This window comes from Pogona vitticeps, chromosome 7, assembly GCF_051106095.1.
Source record: "Pogona vitticeps strain Pit_001003342236 chromosome 7, PviZW2.1, whole genome shotgun sequence".
Taxonomy (NCBI): domain Eukaryota; kingdom Metazoa; phylum Chordata; class Lepidosauria; order Squamata; family Agamidae; genus Pogona; species Pogona vitticeps.
The window spans coordinates 19,624,154-19,649,168 of NC_135789.1; the positions used below are offsets into that span (position 1 = coordinate 19,624,154).

The 25,015-nt window shown below is 39.0% G+C and overlaps 1 protein-coding gene across 2 annotated transcripts in view; it reads left to right on the top strand.

The window, feature by feature from the left end:
- The window catches only part of LOC110070036 (uncharacterized), a 44,430-nt gene extending 23,973 nt beyond the window's left edge, over window positions 1–20,457 (top strand). For both annotated transcript variants that reach the window (XM_078378907.1, XM_072984819.2), the window contains one exon: window positions 11,165–20,457. In XM_078378907.1, coding sequence (XP_078235033.1) covers window positions 11,480–13,018 — 1,539 coding nt within the window. In that variant the 5' untranslated portion in view covers window positions 11,165–11,479 and the 3' untranslated portion in view covers window positions 13,019–20,457. The remainder of the gene's footprint in view (window positions 1–11,164) is intronic.
- The last annotated feature ends 4,558 nt before the right edge of the window (window positions 20,458–25,015 follow it).

Consider the following 25,015-nt stretch of genomic DNA (forward strand, 5'->3'; position numbering starts at 1 on the left):
TTCTTTTTCTTCTTCTAGCTATTTGTCTATGTATTTACCCCTTTAGCTTTCAACTTACAATTATAACACAGCTTACATCTAAGTTATTCCAACACCATCAGAACACCAAGACCAATTGTGAAATATGTCCTGTCTCACCCTCCTTTTGTCTTGAAAGTACACTCGACAGGTCTAAAATAGTATATATTCTGTTCACTTCTCCCTTTTTCTCCATGTGCTTCTTTTTTTTCTGTGACTCTGTTTTCTTCCGTATTTTGAAAGGGGGAACAACCCCTAAAGCAGTAATTCTCTTTTCAACCTCAATTTTCTTAGCTGTTATGGCTACATAGCTTAGTGGGTAACACACCATCCCATTTGTATTATCTGGTATTGTTTTCAATATACCCGGCTCTGGCATTTCTCTTAGGTATGATTTAACCTCTGCTATTTTCTCTTCCTTAGGGTCTTTAATAAGATCTTGTATCTGGTCAAGACGATAAATTACCTGTGCAAATCCTTCCAACACTGTCCTTTGAAAGGAGATTTTCCAATCTAGCCATTGATCTCTATTTTCCCCAGGGAGAAGTTCCATTTTTCCAATATATCTCCTCTATATATAAATAAAATACTCTTCAATTCCCACTCTTTTATCCCTCACTTAGACTTCCCTCTCCCCTTTACCCACATATACATATTATATAAGTAACCCTCAAGACCAATATTTTACATTAAAACTATTACAGTGTTAACAATCAAGTAGCAGGGAAACTCAAACAAAAAGATGGAATTTAAAACATGAGTCTCAAGTGTTTTTATAGTCCAATCCCTTTTCTCGTTGCCAGCCGCCAAACCGGAAGATGTTCTTTTCTCTTCTCAAGATTTATTTTTACCTTCACCCAGCCGGGCTATGTTATCAGAGTGCCATTTAAATCATTAGTTCAGTTCAAACGCAGCTCACAGTCTATTTTTTCACTTCCAAAGGCTTCCTTCTCCTCCCACAAACAGGGAGGGCCAACAATCAGAGTCCCAGCAAATGTGTTTTCCACAGCAAACAGAGTCCCACACAGTCTAAGAATTGTATATCCAAAAGGAGAGAAGGTCCAACTCGTTGCCAGCCGCCAAACCGGAAGATGTTCTTTTCTCTTCTCAAGATTTATTTTTACCTTCACCCAGCCGGGCTATGTTATCAGAGTGCCATTTAAATCATTAGTTCAGTTCAAACACAGCTCACAGTCTATTTTTTTACTTCCAAAGCCTTCCTTCTCCTCCCCCAAGCAGGGAGGGCCAACAATCAGAGTCCCAGCAAATGTGTTTTCCACAGCAAACAGAGTCCCACACAGACTAAGAATTGTATATCCAAAAGGAGAGAAGGTCCAAAGTGTACAGCTTACAGCAGATTTTATTCTCTCAAAGCCTGTCCAGTGTCCAGAAGTTTTTCCCTTAATAAAAACACAAGCTGTTTCTGCCTGGCTGTTCTCTTAAAATCCACACGACCTTGATCAGCTTAATTATGAGCTGACATGCTAAATACGCCGCTCCTCCTTATCTCATTTCGGTCATAAATTTTCACACAATCACTTGTTCTTCATTTTAATGGGGTTTTTCATAGAACAAGGACTCCCACTTACTTTATTTATATTTTTGCCGTGCTTCTTGTTCTCTTATTCTCGGCGCTGAAGCTGTCCTGGCTTGTTGCCAGAAATGGTGCCCGTCTTCAGTCTGTGCTAATGTGAATTTCCAGAAGAAAGAAAAATCGAGTTGCTGCCCAATCTTCTAACTTCTGTGGCTCACACAAGCTTCAGGAGGGTCTCTCCCGACCCCCCCCCCAAAATTCCCCCCATTCCTAGGGGGATCCCAGACTGAAGCTGTGGTAAAAGCGTTCCTTAGAACTGCCTTTACACGAGACAGAGAGGGATTCAGAATGATTAGTCCCTAATGCCAGCAAAAATCGGGTCCTATAATTTTGCTCTAGGCGACTTCACACTCCTTCACCCAAGTCTGTCTCGATTTTAAATAAACCATCTGGAAGGTCTGCTCTTCCTCTTTTATTACTTCAGGACCCTCTTTTGGTAATATGGTAATGTGGCCAGATCAAAACAATCTTAGTTCTAAAATATCCAATTTACTATAGTAGCTTGGTCTATACAAGGAGACAGCTTACAGACAATTTGTCTTTTTATATTTTATTACAAAAGATACCATTTCAACAAGATTAGTTTAACGTCATTTAGTATGGAATAAAATATAAAAAGACAAATTGTCTGTAAGCTGTCTCCTTGTTTAGACCAAGCTACTGAAGTAAATTGGATATTTTTGAACTAAGATTGTTTTGATCTGGCCACATTACACTACCAAATGAGGGTCCTAGAGTAATAAAAGAGAAAGAGCAGACCTTCCAGATTGTTTATATAAAATCGAGACAGACTTGGGTGAAGGAGTGAGAAGTCGCCTAGGGCAAAATTACAGGACCCGGTTTTGCTAGCATTAGGGACTAATCATTCTGAATCCCTCTCTGTCTCGTGTAAAGGCAGTTCTAAGGAACGCTTTTACCACAGAAGCGGTTCTAGTTTCTCCGGGAGCTATTCCCAAGAGCTGCTAGCTTTACCAGGACGAAGCTCCTCCGAATATCTTCCCCTCCTTTCATGGGGTTTACCAGTGTCTCTGTGTACAATAATCCTTGTTCACTGTGGAACCTTTCAGGTGTTTCAGGGGTTAACTGTATTTCAGACACTTTCTCAAAGTAGCATTTTAGTGTGGAATCTGCTTGTTCTTGAGAAAAAGTATTGTTTTGGGGAATATCAAGTGTAAATAACTCAGCTGTGTCTCTATGGTCGGTCACTCCCTTCCCCTGACCGTCACTCTTTTTTTCAGCTGCCTCTGCTTGCTCTTGTTGTGAACGTGTTAGAACTAGAACTCTCTTAATATGCTCAGAGAGGTCTGTACCAATCAAAACGGCCGATGGCAACTGTGAGGAAATTCCTACGCGCCAATTTCCCTGCCATCCCCGATATTGAATGGGTAATTCAGCCACAGGCAAAATAACAGTTTCTTGTCCTATTCCCTTCACTGCCATGCGTTCTTCTTTTAAAATGTATTTCTGAGGTACGATATCTGGGTGACATAGAGTTACTTGTGAACAAGCTTTCAGAGCCATGTATTTGTTATCTAAAACACAAATATCGTCCCCAGCCATTTTAAATAATTCTTGATCCGTTTTAATTAGAAAGCAATGCCTAATCTCTGCCAAAGGAAGAGTAGATTCAATATTATCAGTCAGTGTAGAGAGCTCTGCTTGTGTTGCCATGGCTACTGACTCCTCCCCTTGTGTATTAATTTGTCCCTGCTGGACACAGTAAACAGCTTTAGGCTTGCTTAAATTTACGTTTTGTGGTAAAAATTCTCTATTTTCTCTGTTTTTACCACACTGGGGCACAATGTGACCTTTTTCATTACATTTAAAGCAGGTTCTAACATTCCATTGATCATTTCTAGCACCTTTTCCTAATTTTCCCTCCAAATTTTGCCCTCTGGCTTGGCTCTATTCTGAGGACTTTCCCACAAAATGGCCGCCAACCTTCTGCTGGTTTTTAAATTGTTCTTTGGGATATTTATTAGTCCTCCCAAATTTTCCTCACACCTTTTCCCTCAGAAAAGCTGGTTTTTCGTATCTGGGAAATGAAATCAGCAATCTCCCCTGCCTGTTTCAAATTCTGGGGTTTCTGACCAAATATTTTAGTTCACCATGTAAGAGAGAATAAAACTGTTCCAACCCCACAACATTTTTCAGATCCTGAACTGTCTGAACTCCCTCCTGTAACAGCCATTTGTCTAAATATCTGGACAAGTTCACTCCTAATTGTGAGTAAGACTCCTCAGGCTTCTTAGTTAGTGATCTGAATTTTTGTCTCAGATGTTCTGAGTTTATGCCATACCTGGCAAACACTAACTTTTTGAATTCAGTATAATCTTTAATTAATTCGATTGGCATCTCTGCATATATCTCAGCCAGGCCTCCACTAATTTGGGATCTCAATATAATCATCTTTTCAGATTCCCTCACTTGAAAATCCTCACACGCGCTTTCATACATCACAAGGAATGATTCTGGATCATCTCCCTTCCTAAAAATTGGGAATTTCTTTAGGTCTGCCTTAGATACCTGACTCCCCTCAGAGTTGGCTCCCCTATTGTTATTATTGTTTTGATTTTCCAATTCTAGCCTTCTGAGTTCGTAAGCCATACGTTCTCTCTCTAGTCATTCTTCCCTCTCCAATTTTTCCCTCTCTAATTGTAAGGCCAATCTCTCTTTCTCCATTTCTAGCTCCTTTAACCTGTATTCATGTGCTTGAGCTAATTCCAACTTTCTGAGAAGTATCTTCCTTTGAGGAGTTTTCTCCTGATCTGAGGTGAAACCTTCTTCAAAATCCCCATTTTCCTTATCTGACCCAGCTGCCATTGCACAAGGCACCTGTTCAGTTTTCTTGCCTCTAGTCAAAGGCATTTTCCTCTCTTAAGGCTTATTCACTTTTTAAAGCCTTGATTTTAAAAGTCCACTTTTTCCCTGTCAGTGAGTGTCTGTGTTACAATTTAGCTCCCAGCACTCATCCACTGGCAAGCTAGCTACTGTTACCAGGCCTCTGCCTCCAGCTAGGCCTCCCACCAAAGACAGAATTTTTTTTTCTGCCTCAGGCAGCAAAATTTTAAACACACAGCTTCCCCCTGTCCCAGGCTTAGCTGTTTTGAGTCCCCTCAGCCTCACTGCCCTTGGCTCCGCTTTGTCCCCTCAGAGTTCTCCCTTAAACACAGGACAAGTTAGCCAAACTGCCACAGATTTCAGCTTTGGGCCACTCTTTCCACAGAAATGGTCACCAAAGAGCTTCCCTGTCTTAGTCCCCAATCTGAGTTTGCACGCCCTTCTACTAGACTCTCTCCCCGTGAGACAAGTCCTAGATGTTTACCCACGCGTTCACTCAGACCTCCCTAACTAAAGACCCCTGCTCTGGGCCCCTTTCCAGTCAAGGCTTCACTGGATCTTTGAATCCCGCCGCTGGACACCAATTTTATTGTGACGTAGCAGGCCACTCTGATGTCACTGCCAACTCAGGCCTCTCAGAATGCCCACCACACTACTTCACACTCACTGCCACCAATTGTAATGACTATTTAAGAAGGACAAAGGTTTCCTTCAAAACAAAACAGGTTCATTGAAATAACAAAATAAAATATGTAAATCACAATTAGCTAATCAAGATGTCAATCACTGTATCTTATTTAATCAATCACAGATTTCCCTCGCTGACCACTTAGGCACGCAGGACTCTAAACAAGCTCTTTTTCTCTCACACACCCCTGATCTCCTCTTTTCCCCACATTTCACACCCCTTTTCTTCCAACTCCTCCCCCTCCAGCTCCACCCTCTGTTGGCTGATGATCCACTGCCCAGCCGTGACGGACAGGTGGGGTCAGGGCTGCCTGTTACATTTATCAAGCCTGCTAAGTACATACCTCCATATATTTTCTTTATGTAGTGAACTGGATTTTCTGTTGGTTTCTGTAACTTATTAATCAGCTCTCTTTTTGCTCTCCCTCCCCTATTTTCTAAGACCCATTCTCTTAAGGCTGCAACAATGCCAAATCTATGAATTAAATTGGCTGTTTCCCTGAGTTCACTTCTTCTAATGTCATATTATTGCTATCAATTGCTTCCCATAGTTCAACTGCAAATTTTACAGGACTATCTCCTATAGGCCCTAACTGACCTTTGATATCTCTAATCTCCTGACAAGTTAATTGTTCCACTGTAACATGCCTCTTTAATGTTCTGCCTGCTTTATGTAGTTTTCCAATAGGCTTTTACAGACACTTTAGATGGAAAAGAGTTATCCTGACATTCATGATTACTAAAGTCAGAAGAAGGACCATCCTCATTATCAACTTGCCTCTTTCTACCACGTTTATCCTTTGCTTTCTGTAATCCAAAACATTTTCTTTGGTGACATGTCTATCTCTTCATGTGAGGGTCAGCTTCAATAGTCACTATGTAAGATTCTCTGCATGTTTTTTTTACAGACAATGCAGAGTGTCCTCTGACACTGGCTGTGACCTTAATGCCTCATCACCATGCAATTTTAATTCCTTCTACAAACACTGACCAAGGGGTTTAGTCTTGCCGTTTAAGCAAAAAAAAAAAAAAAAAAAGTAGGCCCCACTCCTAGCATTAGAAACTACCTACTTATACAGTGGTGCCCCGCATAGCGATGTTAATCTGTTCCGGATTAATTGTCGCTATGCAAAAACATCGCTAAACGGATCGAAAAACCCCATAGGAACGCATTAAACTTAGTTTAATGTGTTCCTGTGGGGCCCAAACTCACCGTTCGGCGAAGTTCCTCCATAGCGCCGCCATTTTCGCGCCCCCGGTAAGCGAGGGCAGGGTGCGAAAACACTTGTGGTGGCCATTTTGGGCACTCGGCAGCCATTTTGGAACCGCCAATCAGCTGTTGTAAAAACATCGCAATGCGAAGATCGGTAAGCGAAACGCTTACCGATCATCGCAATGCGAGTTTTTGCCTATCTAAACATCTCATTGAAAACATCGTTATGCAATCGCTTTTGTGATCGCAAAAACCTCATCGCTATGCGGATTCGTCGTTAAACGGTGCAGTTGTTAAGCGAGGCACCACTGTACAGTACTTTCAAACTGTACAGGCAAAATTATCAATAACATTGCATATGGCAACACATCTTTCTGATCTATATTTATCCACTATTTCTCAATAGTGGATAAATATAGGCCCCACCCTTTTCCAAGAGCTACCTGCTTTTATTGTCCCCTCTTCCCAACTAATTCTTTCCTGATGTATTTTATTCTTAATATAAACAATGCTCAATAGTCAATATTTTCAATAGACATAAAATAGGAGTGAGCGCGCAAGGAGAACAGATAGTGAAAGAGAAGAGAGGAAGAATGTTAGGTTTGGGAGAAAACTTGAGGGAGAAAAGCACATTCTTTGTGAATTTATTTATTCTGAAGTGCTAGTTTTCCACAGACTCAAATCAAAAAAGACATACCTGAGTCCCTTTTATGTACAATAGAGTGGAAATTAGCACTACCCTCCCTATTGAGTATTCAGATATTAAACAAAGTCACTAGACTATGCTTAATTCAGCATCCTTTACGTATTTGCGAAGGCTTTCATAGCTGGGATCTAATGGTTGTTGTGGGTTTTTCGGGCTCTTTGGCCGTGTTTTGAAGGTTGTTCTTCCAGAACACAGCCAAAGAGCCTGAAAAACCCACAACAACTATCCTTTATGTACTGGAAAAGTCTTGGTGGCTGTGAGGGCTTATAGCCAGAAATACAAAGTCCCATATTTCCTCTGGTTTTTGTTGGTCTGTATCTTTGTGCCCTAACTCTCTCTCTGGTTCTACACCTTTTTCCAGGCCAAACATGCACACACCTTACAGCCAGAGAGGGCAGCAAAGATGATTAGGAATGAAGAGGGTCTTCTTGACATCCCCTGTGATGCAACTGTGAATCCCCCACCTATGGTGTCAAATGGTAGAATCATTTGACTTTGAAGGGGGCTAACAGGCCATCAAGTCCCATCCCCTGCTTAATGATGTCATATCCAAAACGTGGAGATGGGCCCAAATTAATTCTGAACCTGCCAACAAAATTCATAACCTCTTCCCACCCCTGGGCTGGCTGGGCAACTCACATTTTGTCATGTGCCACCAGGGTCCTTCTCTGTTAGTGTTCCAGTCTGGGAAGTAGCTCAGTCCTTCCCTGCCTCCTCCGGCAGCTGACCACTCCGATGAGGAAGCGAGACAAGGATTCTCCCCACTGAGCTAATGATTGGTTGGCTGCAGGAGGAGGCAAGGAAGGGCCAGTTGAGCTCTGTTCTGGATCGGCACACCGCTAGAGAAAAGGACCCCAGCAGTGCATGACAAGAGAGGGTTTTTTGTCATTGATCTATCACTCACCCATCTGGCAGCCAGGGCCAATCTAGGTAAAACAATAACCAACATAAAATAACAAAATAAAACAACATCATGGTTAAAGTTCAAACTAAAAATAAAGTGATGGATGAGTGAAAAATAATAGATATAACTAATATTTATTTATTTATTTATTTATTTATTTATTTATTTATTTATTTATTTATTTATTTATTTATTTATTTATTTATTTATTTATGTTTGTTCAATTTATATCCCGCCCATCTGGTATATTCTACCACTCTGGGCGGCTTACAACATATTATAAAGAATTAAAAAACATAAAACATTGGCATACAACAGTAACAAATAGTGCAGGAATATAATAAATAATAAATAGCAAAGCAAAAGAAATCAGAAGTTGACAGGAGGGAAGGCCTGGGTGTACATTCATGTTTTCAGCTGGTGTTTGAAAGTACCCAGCGTAGCACAAAATATGGCAGTATATAAATTAGTGTAAGATACTGTTGCATCAATAGGTGATTTCTCTAGGTCAGCCTATCTGAACATCGAGGTGTTTATAACTTTTTAAAGGTGCCTAGTGAGGGAGGCAGGCAAATGTCGGGCATGGCGCTCTTCCAGAATTGTGGGGCAACTGCCAAGACGGCCTGTGGCGATCCCCCTTTGTGCCCTTTATACCTCTGGGCTTCACAAAGGTAAATACGCCCTTTTCGCTGCCACCAGGTATTATACTAATACCAAATCAAATCCCACACACTCAGGAGCTGTCACCCCATACAATTTCAGGAATCAAGGGTTTTGAATAAATATCCTTTTATTATTGAACAAATCATAAGGAGAATCAAATATAACTGTTTCATATGTTCATATATAATAAATCAGGTGTTAACATATATCAGATCATGTCAATATTTCTCTTGTTATACTTAGGCATTCATTCCTGCTTGTTCACTATATTTTAACTCTTTCAATTCCCTTCCTTGACCCTTTTTGCTATTCTTAAATCCTAGCACTCTCTTAATAACTTCTGGTCCCTAACTCTGCCTGAACCTCTCTCTCTCTCTGATTCCAACCCCTAACTGTCTCACCCAGCTGTTCCAACTGTCATTCTGACTCTGCCCCTCCTGCTCCATCCCCTGATTGACATGCAGGAATGACGTCATACTTTGAGTTCCGTTATACGGCCCAATTTCTGGTTGTTGTTTTCCAGGCCTCTCTCGGGATCAGATACCCATTCCTGTGTTGACCTTATTGAAAGGGCAGTCCTAACTGGAAGGAGACGCTCGGCCATATATTGAGGTTCCAAACCATTTAGGGCCTTGTAGCTTAGCACCATCACCTTGAAACTGGGATGGAAGCAAACAGTTAGCCAGTGTAAGGTGGCCAGGATGGAGAAAATATGTTGGTATTTTCTAACCTCACTCTGCTATCTGGCCATGGTCTAGACCCTTTGCACTCTCTGTAGCAGTCCCAAGGGCAGACCCACAAAAACGGCATTGCAGTAGTCTAATCTCCTGACTACGAACTCATGAACCAATGTGGTGAGGGACCTAGTGTCAAGGTAGGGGTGCAACAGGTGATCAGCTTTAGATGGAAATAAGTAGATCAGACTACAGATGCTACCCATGATGCCACTGATAGTGCTGGGTCCAGAACTACACCCAAGCTACACAGCTCATCCTTAGTTCAATGTTTGCCCCCCAAAAAAGATGAGGAGGCACAAAGATCACAAACACTAGGGGGGGCACACTCAAGATTTCCATCTTGTCTGGATTCAGCCTCAGTCTGTTTTCCCTCCACCATTCCAGCACTGTATCCAGGTTGTGCTCAAGGGACGAGACAGCATCCATTGCAGAAGGATGGAAAGAGAGATAGATTATCATTTGCATATTGGTAACACAAAGCTCCAAAACTCCTGATGACCTGACCCAGGGGCCTCATATAGATATTAAACAACATTGGGGGGGATGATCAACCCTGAAGGAAGGAAAGCAAAAAAAAGGAAAAAGGGTATAAACAACAACCACCCGAGGATGATTCCCTGCACACACACACACACACACACAGAGACCATACACATACACACATGCAAGGTGTGTAAAAAGTCTTTGGTATCCTATTCTGTTTGAAGTCTCATTATGTTGTTAAAAGAAAATGCCCTATAAATCTTGTACTGAGTACAGATGGTAATGATATTAGGGCTTCGGACAAATCGTCTTCTGAGCCAACACCATTTTCTGTAAGTGACGGTAGGATCAGCATTGTGTTGTGGGAGCCTAATCCAAACTTTAAGATAGAGATTGAAATGAGATGTTTGTCTGAAGGGTGACAAGACCCTAAATGTCCTTCCCACTCAGAAATCGAACTGGTTAAGTCCAGAGAGACTGCCCATCATGAATGGATCATTTGGTTTCCATGATTTTCTGGATGCTAGTGATAGTACCGCTGTCAGGCAGGGGGGGAACCACTCTGAACCTACCATGAGAACACCCAGACCAAGGTTTTCACTCGCCCCCTGAGATTCCATCCCTCTGACAGTCATTTCTGTCACTTGTCAAAATGCTGGCTTTTCATCATTTTGTCTTTAGATGGGCACAGACTAGCTTTTATGCTCAAAGCCATTCCATTAGAGGATGAAGAGGAGTTCTCCAATTACATAAGAACAGTTGAAATCAGGATCAATTGAGTTAAAAAAATAATTAGACATAATTACACCAAAAAAAAACAAATAACAAACCACAAAGAAATCAGACCAATCCAAAGTATCAACCATCCGCCATGTTGAAAAAAGTGTGTGTGTGTGGGGGGGGGAATCAGGTCTCTCCCATCAGGCTTTTTTCTCAAAGCCAAACATGCCCAGCTCTTTCAAACTTTCTATGTTCGCTTTCGATTCTTACTGCATTATTCTCAAGTTGCTTGCAGAGTGTCTGTCTTGTAATCTGCTCAAGAATTTTCCCTAAGATGGATGTCAGGTTGACTGGTCTGCAGTTCCCTGGTTCCCCTGTTTGAAGATAGTGACAATGTCAGCTCTCCTCCACCTGTCTGGCTCTTCACCCATCTCCCATGATAACAAATTCTAGACAGTGTTTCTGCAATGTCTTCAGCCAGTTCCTTCAATGTCCTTAGATGCAGTTCATCTGACCCTGGGGATTTGAACTCATCCAAACAAGTAAGGCATTTATTTTACATTGCACTCCTCTTTCATCTCTTTTTTCTCTCCAGCAGGTGATGAAGAGGACAACAGGAATGCTGTTGGAAAAAAAATTGTGAAACACCAAAAAAAATTCTGCACACTTAAAAGGAGGAAAAGGGAATAAGAGAAGCCGGGGGGGGGGGGGGAAGAGGTAAAGAAAAATCCAGCTTCTCCTGCTATTGATGTTGATGCATTTCTGATAATCTGAAAAAAATCAACAGGGAAAAAGGAGAAAAGGTTCCTTGGACAGAAAAACATTCAAGGGTGTCTCAGATGACAATAGACATGACACAGTCCACCCAGAGGAGAAACGAAGTCAATACATAGAAAAAGGAAATAGCATCACAATGGAGAGTGATTTTGCTTCACATGAAATACCCCTGATAGGTGAGAAACCACACAGATGCCTACAGTGTGGAAAGAGCTTCAGTCAGAAAATTCACCTGTGTTCCCATCAAAGAATTCACACAGGGGAAAAACCATATAAATGCATGGAATGTGGAAAGAGCTTCAGTCAAGGCAGTAGCCTCAGTTCCCATCAAAGAATTCACACAGGGGAGAAACCATATCAATGCATAGAATGTGGAAAGAGCTTCAGTCAAAAAAGTAGCCTTAGTTTACATCAAAGAACTCACACAGGGGAGAAACCATATGTATGCTTAGAATGTGGATTCAGATGCAGTCGGGAGAATATCCTAAATTCACATGGAAGAACTCACACTGGGGAGAAACCATATAAATGCATGGAATGTGGGAAGTGCTTCAGTCAAAAGAATATCCTGAATTCACATCAAAGAACTCACACTGGGGAGAAACCATATGAATGCATTGAATGTGGGAAATGCTTCAGTCAGAGTGGTCAGCTAAGTTCACACCAAAGAACTCATACAGGGGAGAAACCATATAAATGCAAGGAATGTGGGAAGAGCTTCACTCGAGTAACTCACCTCAGTTCACATCAAAGAACTCACACCGGGGAGAAACCATATAAATGCATGGAATGTGGGAAGTGCTTCAGTCAAGGCAGTAACCTCAGTTCCCATCAAAGAATTCACACAGGGGAGAAACCATATAAATGCATGGAATGTGGGAAGTGCTTTAGTCATAGCCGTCTGCTGAGTTTACATCAAAGAACTCACACAGGGGAGAAGCCATATAAATGTATGGAGTGTGAGAAGAGTTTCAGTCAAAACAATAGCCTTACTTTACATCAAAGAACTCATACAGGGGAGAAAGCATATAAATGTATGGAATGTGGGAGGAGCTTCAGTAATAACAGTAGCCTGAGGTCACATCAAAGAATTCACACAGGGGAGAAACCATATCAATGCATGGAATGTGGAAAGAGCTTCGGTCAAGGCAGTAGCCTCAGTTCCCACCAAAGAATTCACACAGGGGAGAAACCATATAAATGCATGGAATGTGGAAAGAGCTTCAGTCAAGGCAGTAGCCTCAGTTCCCATCAAAGAATTCACACAGGGGAGAAACCATATCAATGCATAGAATGTGGAAAGAGCTTCAGTCAAAAAAGTAGCCTTAGTTTACATCAAAGAACTCACACAGGGGAGAAACCATATGTATGCTTAGAATGTGGATTCAGATGCAGTCGGGAGAATATCCTAAATTCACATGGAAGAACTCACACTGGGGAGAAACCATATAAATGCATGGAATGTGGGAAGTGCTTCAGTAAAGGCAGTAGCCTCAGTTCCCATCAAAGAACTCACACCGGGGAGAAACCATATAAATGTATGGAATGTGGAAAGAGCTTCAGTCAAAATAACAGCCTTACTTTACACCAAAGAACTCATGCAGGGGAGAAGCCATATGTATGCTTGGAATATGGATTCAGCTTCAGTCGGAAGGATCTCCTGAATTCACATTAGAGAATTCACATTGGGGAGAAACCATAAAAGTGCATGAAATGTGAAAAGAGCTTCACTCACAGCAGTCACCTGAGTTCACATGAAAGAACTCATGCGGTGATCACTGAACAAAGGAAAAGCTAATTGCCTTGGAGAGAGAGATAACAGTTGTCCGAACCAACAGAGCCTCCCGGCAACGACCCAAGGATTCTTTTTATTGACTTAGCATGATTACTCAGTGTGTTATACAGGAGGGGGAGAAGAAAGGGGAGAAGGAGCATTGTAAGAGCAGCGGGAGCTGTGTAGGAAGGAGGATTGCTTCTCTTCATGGAAATCTGGTGGCTTAGAGGGTGGCAAAATCAGAGGCTGTTGGAAGTTTAACTAAGGACTGGGCTAACAAAGGGTTTACAATTTTTAAAATTGTGTCCTGACAAAAATGCCATGTATGAAGGACTTTAACTGGAGCAATAGGGTCCTTGTATAATTTACAGTCGTGCCTCACTTGATGACGTTAATTCATTCCAGCGAAATCACTGTAGAACAAAAACATCAAGCGAAATAAAAAAGCCCATTGAAATGCATTGAAAACCGTGCAATGCATTCCAACAGGCTGAATACCTGCTCATCCAGTGAAGATCCTCCATACGGCGGCCATTTTCTGGTGCCTTGTGAAAAATCAGTCCTAAAAACAGCATGGGGACATTTTCTTCAGCCAGCGGCCAATTTGAAACCCAACGGTCAGCTGTTTGCTGATCGTCGTAACGCAAAAATCAGTTCCCGAAGCAGGGAAATGATAGTCATAAAGCAAAAAAAAAAAAAAACAAACCCATTTAAATCATCGTTTTGTGATCACAAAAACTTCAATGGTAAGCGGATTCATTGTAGAGTGGGGTAATCGTCCAGCGGGGCATGACTGTATTCCCAATTTTATCCCAATCTTAAACCTTAAGGCTGCCTTCTTCCGGCCACCACGGACTCTGAGCATCTATTTCTTTCAATAAATCCTCTACCAAGGCAGATATGCCATGGTGGCCTTCTTCATGGAGCAAGTAAATCAGATCTTTTTTGTGTTGATGTTGGAGGGCTGTAAGGGTGTTTCCCATTTTGTACAAATACTCACCGGGATCCAAAGAGGATGGAAGGACGCGTATGTAACCCTTGCTGGGCGAGGTGAGCTGCTTTGATTGCCTCGGGCGATGTCCATGTTGAGGTCCCTGTTTCAGGACTCTGAAGTCCCTGTTCAGGCTTCCCTGTGGTCTTTTAATTGGTGCACGGTTTAATTTATATATTTTAAATGCTTATGATGTTTTTAATTCTGCTCTTTTAGTATTGTAAGCCCCTTGATTCCCCTTATCAGGAAATAAAGTTGCCATATAATAATAATAATAATAATAATAATAATAATAATAATAATAATAATAATAATAATAATAATGATAATGATAATGATAATGATAATGATAATGATAATGATAATGATAATGATAGTAAGTAGATGAGTAAACCTGCCAAATGTCAGTGAGCCACCTTCAGAGAGGTAGTCTACCTACGAGGAGCCCTTCAGTTATTGAAGAATCAGCCAACATGGTCTCTGCCCCTTCCAGCATGAGGTATTCTCTGAATCAGATTTGTGATGTGAAGGAGGCCTTCCTGGGGCACAGAATCGGGCTTGTCTGCTTTGCTTTGCTGGACCTCATGCATATCAGTCCGGATCAGGCTTAGGAGGAAGCCCAAGGGGGTGCAGGGCCATATAAACAGCTCAGAGAGATGCGTCATGGGAAGTGGCCAAATCCAGGGATTCACTGCAAGTATGTGTATCTGGATTGCTGGAGCAGCCTGTGGTTTCCACTTGCATTCCGTCTTATCCTGGAGCAGAGAGAGTGATGGCCTAGCCGTCCAGATGTTTTGAATTTTGGTTGGCAGAAGCCTTGGCCACATGACAAATGGTCAGGAATAATGGGAGTTGTAGTCAAAAAAGCACATGAAGACTCAAGGGTTCTCTAATGGTCACTCTGAATTTAAATTTCTCTTTCATTTCTCATACTTCATCTTTAAAATAATTGTATAATATCCTTTCAGATTTGTTCCAGTTTATTAATAATCTGGATTTTCTAATGTCAGCAAAGTGTCATCAGCAAATAAGCTGATTTTAGTTTTCTGCCAAAATACAAGCCTTCTTATTAAATCATCTGTTCTCATGGCATTAGCCAATACTTCCATGATCAAAGCAAACAATAGAGGGCATCGTCTTGTTCCTCAATATAGGTTTATTAAATCTGTGACATCATCATTTACCATCACCATTGCCTTGTTTCCTGAATATAACTGATGTATTTTTTATAAGTCTTGTTCCAAACCTATTCTATCTATTAATATCTTCAGCACTGGCCATTTCTAAGCCTCTAAGCATATTGTTTAAAATAGACATGTAAAATGTATATGATTGTATATGCTCACACAGCCTGGCCAGCTACAAGTCTATGTCTATGTAAAGTTCATAATCTGGTGCAGCATTGTTAGTTCTCTGCTGTTCTGAGGACACTAGCCTGACATAATTTTCATTCTCTGTCTCACATTTTCTCTTCTTCGGGTAAAATGTCTTCCATTCTACCAAATAGGTTGTTTTTTAAAATGATCAACCTGGGATTACCTCAGGAGATCTGCATATGGATAAAGGATTTTCTGACAGATAGGCCACAGTCAGTAAGGATGGGATCTCACCATTCTTCTGCCCTGGTACTAAGTACAGGAGCTCCCCAGGGCTGTGTGCTAAGTCCCTTCCTCTATTCCCTGTACACACATGATTGCACCCCACTGTATAACACCAATGCAATTATTAAATTTGCGGATGATACGACAGTGGTGGGGCTCATAAATAAGAACAATGAGTCTGCTTATAGAAAGGAAGTACAAAGGTTGATACTTTGGTGTAAAGAAAATCATCTCACAACATCAAAAAAACTAAAGAACTCATAATTGATTTTAGAAGGAAGAGAAATGTATATTTACCACTGTACATAAACGGTGAGGAAGTGGAGAGAGTTGGTAGTTTTAAATTTCTGGGTACTCACATCTCAGAGGACCTCTCATGGACTATAAATGCCAACATGCTAATGAAGAAGGCACAGAAGAGGCTGTATTTCCTGAGAATGCTTGGCAAGTTAAATTTATCTCAGCATTTACTTCTGTCATACTATCGTAGCACCATTGAGAGTGTCCTAACCTATGGCATTCTGGCATGGTTTGGGAGTAGCTCTGTAGCAGACAAAAAAGCTCTACAGAGAACCATTAAAATTGCCCAGAATATCATCGGGCTCCAGCTACCAACCCTGGATGACATCTTCACATCCCGCTGTCTGAGGAAGTCACACAGCATCCTGAGAGACTCTTCCCATCCTGCTTATAACTTTTTTGAACCGTTACCGTCTGGCAGAAGATATAGAACAATTAAGACTCGGACCACACATTTTCTAAATAGTTTTTATCCCAGAGCTATAATTGCAATTAATAATGAGCTTAAAGACCACCAGTAGTGAATAATTAGTTGGACTGTGTTACTTGACCTGCGGTGTAGATGTTTGTATTTTAATGGGGGATTTTTAGTGGGTGGAGAGTGTTTGGGGAATTTTATGTGTGTGCATGTGTCTGGTCTCTGGGTGTCTGTGAATTTCGTTGTATGGGTATACTGTGTATATACTTACAATGACAATACATTATTATTATTATTATTATTATTATTATTATTATTATTATTATTATTATTATTATTATTATTATTATTATTATTATTATTATTATTATTATTATTATTATTATTATTATTATTATTATTATTATTATTATTATTATTATTATTCTCAATAGCAGTCTGTGATATCTCCCTTCATTCTCCCTCTCACACAACCAATGTCGTATATGAGTAGTTTCTTCATATTTTAGGGCAGTGTTTATCATCAGAACCTGTGGATTCCTCTCTTATTCTGGAGTGGCTGCTTCACCACAGTTCTAGGATTTCCTCTGAGGCCTCCTGACCCCTCAAATGCAAGGAAAAAATGTTTTGTTGAATGAGATTACTGAGATTAAGGTCCAGTATCTATTCTCTTCTCTTTTTTTCTCTTCTACCTTTCTCCTCATGGGGACCCAAAGTTACTCCAGCAATTAAAACTGCACAAGGATAACAAGTTTAAAATACTATGCAGAAGACGTTTCTGACCCTTTCTACAACTCTGGCTCAGATTTCATTCAAGCTAATCTCTTGAATTCTTAAATTGTATTCTGAATGTACAGTGTGGAAGCTGTGATTCTTCAGATTTGTTCTTACAATAATTGGGTTACGAGGAGGGCCTACCCATGAAATTTAAAGACAAGTATTGTCAGGTGGTTTGGAAAACATTATTTTTAAACAAAACATAATCCTTATTAAAAAGATAGAAAACTCAATAGTAGAAATATGTTGTGTCAAGGATCATTTCCTAACCTGGCAGAACAAGGTTTGTATTAATGAGCATCCATGATTGTACAGGTGTGCAAGAATGCTAAGTAATGCTGAGTCATGGATGATGCAACATCTGCTATGATTGGCTATATGCTAATATGTATATGTATATATATGTGAAGTTGAAATGAAGATGTACCCACCACTGATCCATTACTTGATGTCATCCTGTCATGCTGCCAGTTGGAACTGCTGTATATATTCCAAATAAACGTCAGTGTCAGAGAAGCTGCCTGTGTATGTGTGAGTTATATGGACTGCCTGGACTGGACAAGACTCTGTGCCAGAGATGTCAGTTTTATGTGCCAGAATGTTGGGAATTTGAAATAAGTTTAGGAAATCTCTCCTTTATATGCAGTAGAAGAATTTAAAAAACAACCTTTAATTCTAATAATAGATATGGGGAAATGTCAAAATTAAAATAATAAGTTATCAGACTAAAATATTGGATGGAGAAGATGAGGAATAAAAAGGAAAGAAAACTAATATTGGAAGGGGGGGAAATGATCTCGGCTTGGGACATCACCTCCGCTCAGGGAAATGACCAGCTAGGAGCGAACCTCCATATCGCCCAGCAAGGTAAAAAGCTATTAAAATGAATTTCTTCTTTTAGAAAACTGGTTTTTGTTACATAAATCCACAAAGAGAAGGATAAGGAAAGTATACAGCTAATTAAATTCTCTAAGGACTGTGTTGCTTTAAAACCGGGAATTACTTTCACTTTTGGGTCTGGTAAGCTGGAGTTTTCCAGTTCCCTTGATCCTAACGAAAGCCTGAAACAACAATAATTATTCTTAATTAGACCCCTCTATGTATAGAATTTTTAAAAGCTTGGAATTTTATTTATTTATTTATTTATTTATTCATTCATTCATTCATTCATTCATTTATTTATTTATTTATTTAATATCCCGCCTATCTAGTCGATAGACCACTCTAGGCGGCTTACAGCAAGGGATGCAACAATAAAAACAACAGAATTACATAAAAGAAACTTTCGACAATTGGGTTAAACATTAGGAAAGAAAAGAGGAGGGAATCAGGAATTAACTAGGAGGGAAGGCCTGCCGAAACATCAATGTTTTTAATTGCTTTTTGAAAATACCCAGCGAGGGGGCCGTGCGAATATCAGGGGGAAGGTTGTTCCAGAGGCGAGAAGCCACCGCTGAGAAGGCCCGATTTCTTGTCTTTTCCTTCCGGGCCTCCCTCGGCGTTAGGCTCCTCAGCCTCACCTCCTGGCTCGCACGAGTGACACGGGTAGATCTTGGTGGTAGAAGGCGTTCCGCCAAGTATCGAGGCCCTAAACCATTTAGGGCTTTGTACGTAAGCATCAACACTTTGAAGTCGATGCGGAATCGGATGGGCAGCCAATGCAATGTGGCCAGAGTGGGTGAAATGTGTTGGAATTTTTTCACCCCACTAAGGAGTCTGGCCGCCGCATTCTGCACCACCTGAAATTTCCGCAGCAGCCTCAAAGGCAGCCCCACGTAGAGCGCATTACAGTAGTCTAATCTGTGTGTGTTTGTGTGTATGTATATATGTGTGTGTGTGTGTTTCTCACCTCCCCCCTTTCCTCCCTTTTTGATGTTGTTTGTTTCTGCTGTTTTCTAATCAGCTTTATTGAATATTACTTTATTCTTGTTCTTTACTTCTTTCTCTTGTATAAATCATACTTATAATCACATTAAATATACTAAATTTAGATAGTAAAAATGATAAAATTAAAATTACTAAAAACTCAATCTTAAATTTTATTTTATTTTTAAAAATGATTATGGGAAAGGGGGAAGGGGGAAGGAGAAGGGTATTCTTATGTTATTACTATTTTAGTACTAAATATTAAGTAGAAATGCAAAAGTCAAATGAAAAGATCAGAGGCGAGGCTCCGGTCATGGTTCTGCTGGACAATGGTGGTGTCTCCCCCCCAGCTTTTGCTCACGCCAGTGGTCATGGCGTGGGACTATGGTGGAGAGGATGTTAATATATATGTTCACAAGATTGGTAAAGATCAATTATTGGGTGTTATGTTTATTTTATGTTTCAGTCCATTTTTGGTAGTTTGGTGGGAGAAAAGGTTACACACGGGACCTATTGGAAAGAAAACTTGAATTCACATGGGTAGAAAAATAAGACTTGCAACTTTAAACGTGAAAGGCCTGGGAACAACAGTGAAAAGAATAATAATAGAAGCATTGTTGAGGAAAAGCAAGTTGGACATTGTCTTTCTACAAGAGACTCATCAATCAGAAAATGGAGTCAATGAGTTAAAGATGAACAACATGGACATTTATGAAAAAAATTGGAACTTCTAAATCTAGCAATTATAATTTTCAAAAATTGTGAATTGAAAGTAGAAAAGGTCGTAAAAGATTGTAATGGTAGATATATAATAATGCAAGGTAAAATGGGGTTGGAAGAATATACTCTGGTTAATGTTTATACACCTAATAACAAACAAGGAGAATTTTATGATTTGGTTTTTAAAGAAATGGAAAAGGTAAAGAAAGGTTAGGTTTTCATGGCAGGAGATTTTAATATGGTTATGGATAAGATAAAAGACAAAACTGTACATGGGCAGAATGATATTTATCAAAGAAATACAATATTGAGTAAAAAGGTAAAAATAATCATTTGAAGGATATTCAGAAAGAATTGAAAGGTGAGGAAAAAAGATATTTCTCAGTGGTACATAATACTTACTCTAGAATGGATTATATATTTATATATCAAGATTTAATTTCTAAGATAGTTGATACTGAAATAAATCCTATTATTTATTTATTTACTTATTTACTTATTTACTTATTTACTTATTTACTTATGTACTTATTTATTTATTTATTTATTTATTTATTTATTTATTTATTTATTTATTTATTTATTTATTTATTTAATATCCCGCCTATCTAGTCAATTAAGACCACTCTAGGCGGCTTACAACAAAATATAACAATATAATTAAAAACAATTTTATATAAGGGGAAAAACTTTGGACAAGATGGGACAGACACTAGGAAAAGGAGAGGGGGAAATCAGGAATTGGCTGAGGGGAAGGCCTGCCGAAACATCAGTGTTTTTAGTTGTTTTTTAAAAATACCCAGCGAGGGAGCCGCGCGAATATCAGGGGGTAGGTTATTCCAGAGGCGAGGAGCCACCGCCGAGAAGGCCCGATTTCTTGCCTTTTCTGAAACAGGAGGTGCTAAACCACGCCTGTTGTGGGACATAAGGAAAGCAATCACAAGAGGAATAACAATAAGAGAATTGTGAAAATTTAAAAAACTAAGGAGAGATGTGAAAAATTGGAAGAAGATTTGAAAAATTTAGAAAATAGATTTTTTTATAGAAAGAGACAATTTTATTAGAAATTCAAGTTAAGAGAAAGGAATTAGATATTGTAGAAATAGAGAAAGTTCAGAGATTTGATGTGTTTAAAGACTTTTTTGAATTTACTAACAAAAATTCAAAATTACTAGCTAGAATGTGTAAATATAAAAGCGCAAAAAGCCCAATAGGGATAATTAAAAATGGAACAGGTAAGAATTGTAATATAATGAAAGAAAATTTGAAGATTTTTTATGATTTTTTTCAGAAATTGTATAAAGGAAATAATGTAATGAAAGATTGCTGAAGTTATAAATAAATTAAAAATGGTAAAACACCAGGCCCTGATGGAGTGGGTCCAGAATTTTATAAACACTTTACTTCCATTTTGATACCTAAGTTAAAAATGTTTTATAATAAAATAATGGAAGGAGAGACAATAGCTGCTTCATGGAAGCATTCATTAATGATTCTTATTTTAAAACCCAATAAAGATCAAACAGATCCGGGATCCTATAGACCCATATCTTTAATAAACCAAGATTCTAAGATATTTACAGCTATATTGGCAAATGGATTAAATAGATTCATAGCAAACTATATTAAGGAAGACCAATGTGGTTTTATTAAGGATAGACAAATGGATAATTTAACTAGATTAGTTTTAAACATTATATATGAAATAGAAACAGAAAAAATAAAAGCAATGATTTTATCATTGGACATATTTAAAGCTTTTGATTGTGTTGAATGGCCAACACTAAAACTTCTTATAAGGGGTTGGGGATTTGGTAAAAAGTTTAGAGGGGTTATAGATCAATTATGCTCAGATAATGTGAATTTCGTTGTATGTGTATATACTTACAATGACAATAAATTATTATTATTATAATACTTCAGAAGTAATAGTTAATGATGGTTTAATGGAAAAGATTTGTCTAGGTCGAGGTGCAAGACAAGGCTGTCCACTTTCACCAATATTGTTTTGTATGGTTATAGACTTATTAGATAAGGCAATAAGAAATGATAAATCAATCAAAGGAACAGGTAAAAATGATATAATTAAAATTAATTTGTTTGCTGATGATTCATTATTGACTATTAAAAACCCACTAGAGAGTATGGAAAACATCAAAAACCATTTAGAAAAATTTGGGGAAATAACAGGATTAATGATTAATTGGCAAAAATCACAAATGATGATGTTTAATTATAATATACAGGAACAAGAAACATTTGTGAATAAATATAGGGTTAAAATGTGTAATCATATCAAATATTTAGGTATAAACAGTTAGAACAACTCAAAAATTAAAGGAGAAAATTTTTAATAAATTAAAAAATGAAATTAAAGATAAACTGCAAGAGTATTCTAAATTGAAACTATCATGGTTTGGGAGAATTGCTATAATTAAAATGAAAATATTACCGAAGATTATTTTCTTATTTAGGATGCTCCCAATACAATTAGAAGAAGAGGATTTAAAATATTGGCAGGGATTAATTAATGGATTTTGTAATCAAGGTAAAAATCTAGAATAAATAAAAGATATTGGTATAAGGACCCAAAAAAGGAGGTTTAGGTATGCCTAATGTTAAAAATTATTATATTGCAAAGCAATTAAGAGTTATTGGAGATATTATATACAATAAAAATAATTTGGTGGGAGATGGAATCTTCAGAATTAAATGGGAATGCCGAAGGATACTTGTTTAATGTAGTAAAGAGAAATTTAATAAATCAGATGAAAAACCCCCTTTTAAGAAATATGTTAAATATATGGAATAAATTTAAAGAGAAGGTTTGTCCCTCAACATCACCATTAAAATTAGTGACTGAAATAGAAAGTTTTCCTACAAATTTAAAGGATTTAGTAGAACTGTTTAAGAATAAAAGGGTTGCAGGACTGAAGGACTGGATGAGCAAAACGAGATTGAGGAGTTGATTATGTCTAAACTTCAAACTAATAAACTATCATGGTATAAACTTAGTTAGACACCTGGACAAAGGATTTGTTGAAAACTAATGGCAAATGTAGAGAACTTACCAAGTACAAACAATTTCTGTTATCACATGAAGATATGCAAGATATAATTTTAAAAGGAATAGTAAGTAAAATATATAATATAATTTTGGAAGAAGAGGAAAAAGAATGGGGAACAGAAGGTTTGAAATTAATTTGGGAAAATGATATAAAAATAGACATTAAAATAGAGGATTGGATAAAATATGGAGGATGAGAGTTTTAAGATTAATGTCAACAAGAATAAAGGATTTTTTTTTCAAAATCTGTTTAAGATGATTTTTGACTCCTGTAAAACTAAGCATAATAAATCCAGCATACCCCAGAGCATGCTGGAAATGTGATGAGGAAACTGGTTAAGAAATTTTGGGAATTGATTTTTAAGGAAATGTGTGATATATTTGGTAAAGATATTGATTTTAATGCTAAAATTGCTTTATTGTCAATTTTTGATGACACAGATTTGGATTATTACTCGAAAGAATTAATCACCAATTTTATGACAAGTGCTAGAATATTAATAACTAGGTTTTCAAAAGACAAAAATGATATTAAAATAGAAGATTGGTATAGTGAATTATGGGACATTGCATTAAATGATAAATTGACGATTGAACTCAAAATAAAAAGAGGGGAAATAAGTCCTAACAAGTTTTATGATATTTGGGGTAAATTTGTGGAATTTGTGTTAGTGAAAGGAAGGGGGAAAGCCTCTAAAGAATACTCTATACAATTTTGGAGAGATAGTCCGTAATTAAAATATTGTTAAATGGAGTCCTGTGGTTATTGGGTGCACGTTAGAATTTATAATAAGCAGTATTATTTGTATTATTTGTATTTTTGTTGTATATTTATTTATTTATTTATTTATTTAATTTATTTATTGTATTTATACCCCGCCTATCTAGTAATTTTTTCTGGGGTTTTTTTTATTAAAAATTAGAAATAAATTTTAAAAAGAAAATTTATCTCGGCATAATTCAATCCATCTGGAACATTGGATGGAAGATTGGGAGGCTCTAGCATCATACTGCTACAAGAAACGTGGGCAGTTCACCCCATATCCCTAGCTGGATACGTCGTACACTCTCTTCCAGCACAAAGGCCCACGGCAAAGGGCCGCCCATCTGGGGGATTAGCAATACTAGTAGCTGACTTACTAACCTCAAATCCCATACTTACAATTGACGGCAACTGCAAAATTCAGGGCATAAAACTTAAATCCAGGAATCAAGAGCTCCTAGTAGTCAATGTTTACATGCCTCCAGCATCCTCTAAGTCTCACAGAGCTAGCCAATGGGAATCCTTGAGCTCTGCCCTAGACAATCTCGAGCTCAAGTTCCCAGGGACGCCCTTGCTGTTGGCAGGGGACTTCAATGCCAGGGTAGGCCAGGGTGAGGCCATCTTCAACCGTCTTATGGACACATTCAGCGACGCCTCCCCCCTACATCCCTATGTCTCAGGGAGGCTGTCCAAAGACCACCAAATCAACGACGCGGGGATCCACCTGGCTCAACTCTGCCTACTCCGAGGCCTCATCTGGCTAAACGGCCTTACAGAGGCTGATTGCGAGGGTGAGTTCACGTTCATCTCCCCACGCGGATCCAGTACAATAGATTACATTCTGCTCCCGATTTCCTTGCTACCGCGTGTGGCTGAGTTCCGGGTGGGTGAGCCTCTAGCCAGTGATCATCACCCCTTATGCTGTAGCCTTGCTCCCAATACAGACTCGACACCCTTGACCAACCTGGACCCTGAGGAGCCCCCAGTGACCCTGCCCAGAATCAAATGGAATTATAGAACCAAACAATACTTCGAAAAAATAATCAATCTAGAGACGACTCCGCAAGGCTCCCTCAACTGGCTATCTTCACCAAAGCCCGAAGACCTTATCCAAGGATTCGAGAACTTAATAGACTCCATAGCAGCTAGCCTTGGGCGGCCCCCCCAACAACTTCAGAAAAGACAGACCCTGGCCACATGTCCTAGATTAGACAAGGACTGTATCGCCCTGAAGCAGGACATGAGGAGGATCTACAACAACTACAGATCCTCTAAGGCCCTTAAGCCCCCCTCCCAGTACTCTGAGCTGAAATCCCACCTCAGGTCAGCCCTAAAGAAACTTCAGCTCCGCGCTGCAATGGTCCGATGGTCCTATCTAGCTGAGGCGATCAATTC